Here is a 4,492-nt window from a genome sequence, read left to right as displayed (position 1 = left end):
GGGACAGCTCTCAGCCAGCCCTGGCAGCTGCTCCCAGCACTGGGGGACAAGATCTGGGTGGGGGGAGACAGCTGGTGAGGCTTGGAAGTGTTCTCCTTGTGTGGGGAGGATGCTGCATTGTTCAGGACTGCTCCCAGCATGGCCTTTAAGTGCTGAACATTTCCAAGTAGGTTATACAGGGACCACAGCGATGCAGGGACTGGATGAAAGGGGAAATCATGCTTTTTAAATCTATTTTTCTGGGTTGTCTTGATAGGAAATTGCACATAGATATTTATCTCTCAGTTCAGGTTTAAAAAAAAACAATCCTCTCAGATGTTTATAAACCAGGCAGTTACAGAAATCAGCACAGAGCCCTTTAGAGGCAGCATCAGTGCTGCTTTTCCAGCCTCCTCAGGGTTGCTCTTGTTAGCGTTCAAAAACACATAATCACAGAAGCGATTTTATGTGGTGCTTTTTATTCAAGAGCTCTGGGAATCGGGGTAGTTTCCACCCAAATCTGATTCTGACCATACATTCGAGGTGAACGTGTTTTATACTCCATCATTACTTAACTTTCATGTTAATTATTAAACTTATATTCATCTACTGTATACAGAGATTTCAGCTAAACATAGCTCCCTTTAAATTTCCAACATAGTTTCCCATAATTCTTCCTTTGGTTATATAATAATTATATTTAATTACTAAACAATCATCACATCTAACAATTATGTCTTTTATCATACTGCTTACACAGGTGCAGTGATCTGAGAAAACAGAAAGCCTAATATTTTCAAAGACTATTTTTAACATTTTCCAGGGCTCCACTATCACTCTGACATTGCCCTCAGAGCCTGCAGAGCCAGAGCTGCCCCTGGGCAGTGCCTGAGCTGGGAGGGCTCTGCAGGGCAGAGCTGAGCCCCCAGGGCTGGGCTGGGCTCTGGCAGCACTGGCAGGGCCCAGCCCTGGGCACAGGGAAGCAGCTGCTGGCAGGAACAGCTCCAGGCAGCAGAGCCCTGGGCAGGCAGTGGGGGGAAAGTGCCCCCAGGCTGTGCTGGGATATTTCAAGTCCTCTCCAAACCCAACTATTCCATGATTACTTTTTTTACAGATCCCCATGCCAAGGAACAGCAAATGTCCAACAGCAGCTGCATCAGGCACTTCCTGCTGCTGGCATTGGCAGACACGCGGCAGCTGCAGCTCCTGCACTTCTGCCTCTTGCTGGGCATCTCCCTGGCTGCCCTCCTGGGCAACGGCCTCATCATCAGCGCCGTAGCCTGCGGCCACCACCTGCACACGCCCATGTTCTTCTTCCTGCTCAACCTGGCCCTCGCTGACCTGGGCTCCATCTGCACCACTGTCCCCAAAGCCATGCACAATTCCCTCTGGGACACCAGCAACATCTCCTACACTGGATGTGCCGCACAGCTCTTTTTCTTTGTTTTCTGCGCTACATCAGAGTACTACCTCCTGACCATCATGTGCTACGACCGCTACGTGTCCATCTGCAAACCCCTGCACTACGGGACCCTCCTGGGCAGCAGAGCTTGTGCCCACATGGCAGCAGCTGCCTGGGCCAGTGCCTTTCTCACTTCTCTCGTGCTCACAGCCAATACATTTTCCCTGCCCCTGTGCCATGGCAATGCCCTGGGCCAGTTCTTCTGTGAAATCCCACAGATTGTGAAACTCTCCTGCTCACACTCCAAGCTCAGGGAACTTGGGCTCATTGCTGTAAGTGTGTGTTTAGCATTTGGCTGTTTTGTGTTCATTGTTTTCTCCTATGTGCAGATCTTCAGGGCTGTGCTGAGGATCCCCTCTGAGCAGGGACGGCACAAAGCCTTTTCCACCTGCCTCCCTCACCTGGCTGTGGTCACCCTATTTATTAGCACTGCCTCATTTGCCTATCTGAAGCCCCGCTCTATGTCCTTCCCATCCCTGGATCTGGCCCTGTCAGTTCTATACTCGGTGGTGCCTCCAGCCCTAAACCCCCTCATCTACAGCCTGAGGAACCAGGAGCTCAAGGCTGCAGTGAGGAGACTGATGACTGGATGGTTTCAGAAACATTAAACTGCTGGCCAATTTCTGCAAATCACTTGTAATAAAAGTCATATTTGATAGTACATTTGGCTTCATTTTGGAGGTTCTTTATCTTTTATTTTAGGTTTTTAATCTTGTCTACAAATAAATGTCATTTATTGTGCCATTTCTCATTTTGTTTCCCTCCACCTACCCTGTGGCCACAGACTGTGTTTATGAGGGGCTGCACTCTCGGTGGCTTTAAGGGAACTAAAGCCTCTCCCAGCAGAGTTTTCTGCAGAGATGCCCTTGTGTTGCCTTCTCTGGAGCTGCAGCAGCAATGTCTGTGTGCAGAGCTGGGGCAGATCAGTGCTGGCCCAGCAGCTGTGCCCAGCAGCAGCAGCAGCAGCACTTGGTGTTGCCAGTGCTGCTGCCGTGGCCCTGCCCCGCTGCCCTGGTGGCCCTGGTGTTGCTGCAGGGCCTGAGTGCTCTCGGGGCCAGGCACAGCCCTGGGGGTGGCAGTGCCGGGGCTGCAGCAGGGACAGGCCATGGGCACTGCTGGGGCAGCGCTGACGCCTCAGGCCAGGCCCTGGGGGCTCCAGGCTCCTTGCCCAGGCTCTCTCAAGGACACGGCCAGGCCAATGCTCAGCACAGAAACCCCCGTGAGCAGCCCCAGGCTGGCCGTGGGCAGGCTGGGGGCAAACAGCATGGCTGGGGCTCTGCAAGGGCCCTGGGGCAGACGGGAAGGAGCAGCAGAGCAGGGGCTGATCCATGCCCAGCGCGCTGCACAGCCCAGGGCAGCGTCCCAGAGCGTCCTCATGCAGCTGCCAACAACATCCCCCCTCTGCAGCCCTGGCCTCTCCCCCAGCTCACACAGGTGCCCCATCCTTGCAGGCACAGACACGGCAGCACTGCCTCAGCAGCCCCTGTTTGCATTGCACACAGCAGGGGCAGCACCCCCATGCTGTTGCTGTGGGGACATGAACCTGAGGGAGCACAAATGCCATCAGCCCCTGGGGCCAGCAAGGCCTGCGGGACACCAGGGAAACCACTCAGCTTTGTCCTGGCCTCTGCACTCAGCCAGAAAGTTTGTTCCCATCAGCTGGGAGTTTCCTGTGCCACTGCAGACGCTGTTGCTCAGAGCCAGGGCTGCCTGGCAGCCACCCCCAAACTGCCCTGACCATTTCCTTGGCTTCACCTTTGCCTTCTTTACTCTTCCTGCTACAAATTTCTTCCTCTTTCCCAGCCCTCTTCCCTGCCCTGCCAACAGCCCATCCCTGTTTGCCCTTTCCTCTCTGGCCCCACTCCCCATTGCAGTTCCTGACTTGGCCCCATGGGAACGTCCCTTGGGCAGCAGGATCATCCTACAAGTGCTGCAGGAATTGTCTGCAGGCTCCTGCAGTGCCTGCTGCTGCTCCCTTGCCCGAGGCACCCCAGGCCAGGAGGGCACATCTGGGCTGCTGTGTCTGCCTCTGGGGCTCCCTGTTCTGGGCAATGAGGAGGAGCTGCAGAGGCTCTGCAGGACTGACAGGATGGGCTTTGGGGCTGCCAGGAGAAGCTGAGGGACCTGGGCTGTTGGAGCTGCTGAAGAGGAGGCCCAGGGCTCATCCTGCAACTGCTCCAAGGGTGGTTTCAGAGAATCACAGAATCAGCAAGGTTGGAAAAGACCTTGGAGATCATCAAGTCCAACCTGTGCCCTGACACTGCCTTCTGTCCCCTGAGCCTCCTCTTCTCCAGGAGAAACAACCCCAGCTCCATCAGCCGCTCCTCACAGGAATTGTGTTCCAGACCCTTCCCCAGCCTTGCTGACCTTCTCTGGACACGCTCCACCCCTCCATGCCCTTCCTAAATTGGGGGCCCCAGGACTGGACACAGCACTCGAGGTGTTGCCCAACCAGTGCCAAGCACAGGGGAAGAATCCCTGCCCTGCTCCTGCTGGCCACACCATTCCTGATCCAGGCCAGGAGCCATTGGCCTTCTTGCCCACCTGGGCACACTGCTGCCTCATGTCCAGCCTGCTGTCCATCAGTCCCTGCAGGTCCCTTTCTGCCTGGCTGCTCTCCAGCCACTCTGTCCCCAGCCTGTAGTGCTGCAGGGGTTTTTGTGGCCAAAGTGCAGGACCCAGCACTGGGACTTGTTAAACCTCACCTTGTTGGATTTGGGCCCTGGATCCAGCCTGTCCATGGCCCTGTGCAGAGCCCTTCTACCCTCAACCAGATCCACACTCCCAGCCAACTTGGGGTCACCAGGGTTCCATGAGGCCCCTGAGTGTCCCAATGGTTTCCATGATTTCATGAGGCCTCCCAGTGTCACAATGTCCCTTTGGTTCCATGAGACCCCTTGGTGTCACAATGTGTCATGGATCCTTGGGCCCTGCAGTGTCACAATGGCACATTGGTCCTGAAGGGCCTGCAGTGTCACAATGGATCTTTGGTTCCATGAGGTCTGGCAGTGCAGCAATGCTCTCCTTGTTCCACATTGTCACAATGGCCTC

General features: G+C 55.1%; 1 protein-coding gene across 1 annotated transcript; it reads left to right on the top strand.

The window, feature by feature from the left end:
- The first annotated feature begins 1,116 nt into the window (after nt 1-1,116).
- Nucleotides 1,117-2,049, top strand: LOC143693055 (olfactory receptor 14J1-like). The gene has a single exon (XM_077173104.1). The coding sequence runs from the start codon at nt 1,117-1,119 to the stop codon at nt 2,047-2,049; it is 933 nt and encodes a 310-aa protein (XP_077029219.1).
- Nucleotides 2,050-4,492: the final 2,443 nt, after the last annotated feature.

This window comes from Agelaius phoeniceus, unplaced genomic scaffold (genome assembly GCF_051311805.1).
Source record: "Agelaius phoeniceus isolate bAgePho1 unplaced genomic scaffold, bAgePho1.hap1 Scaffold_115, whole genome shotgun sequence".
Lineage (NCBI taxonomy): Eukaryota > Metazoa > Chordata > Aves > Passeriformes > Icteridae > Agelaius > Agelaius phoeniceus.
This window is presented reverse-complemented; position numbering and strand designations above follow the sequence as displayed.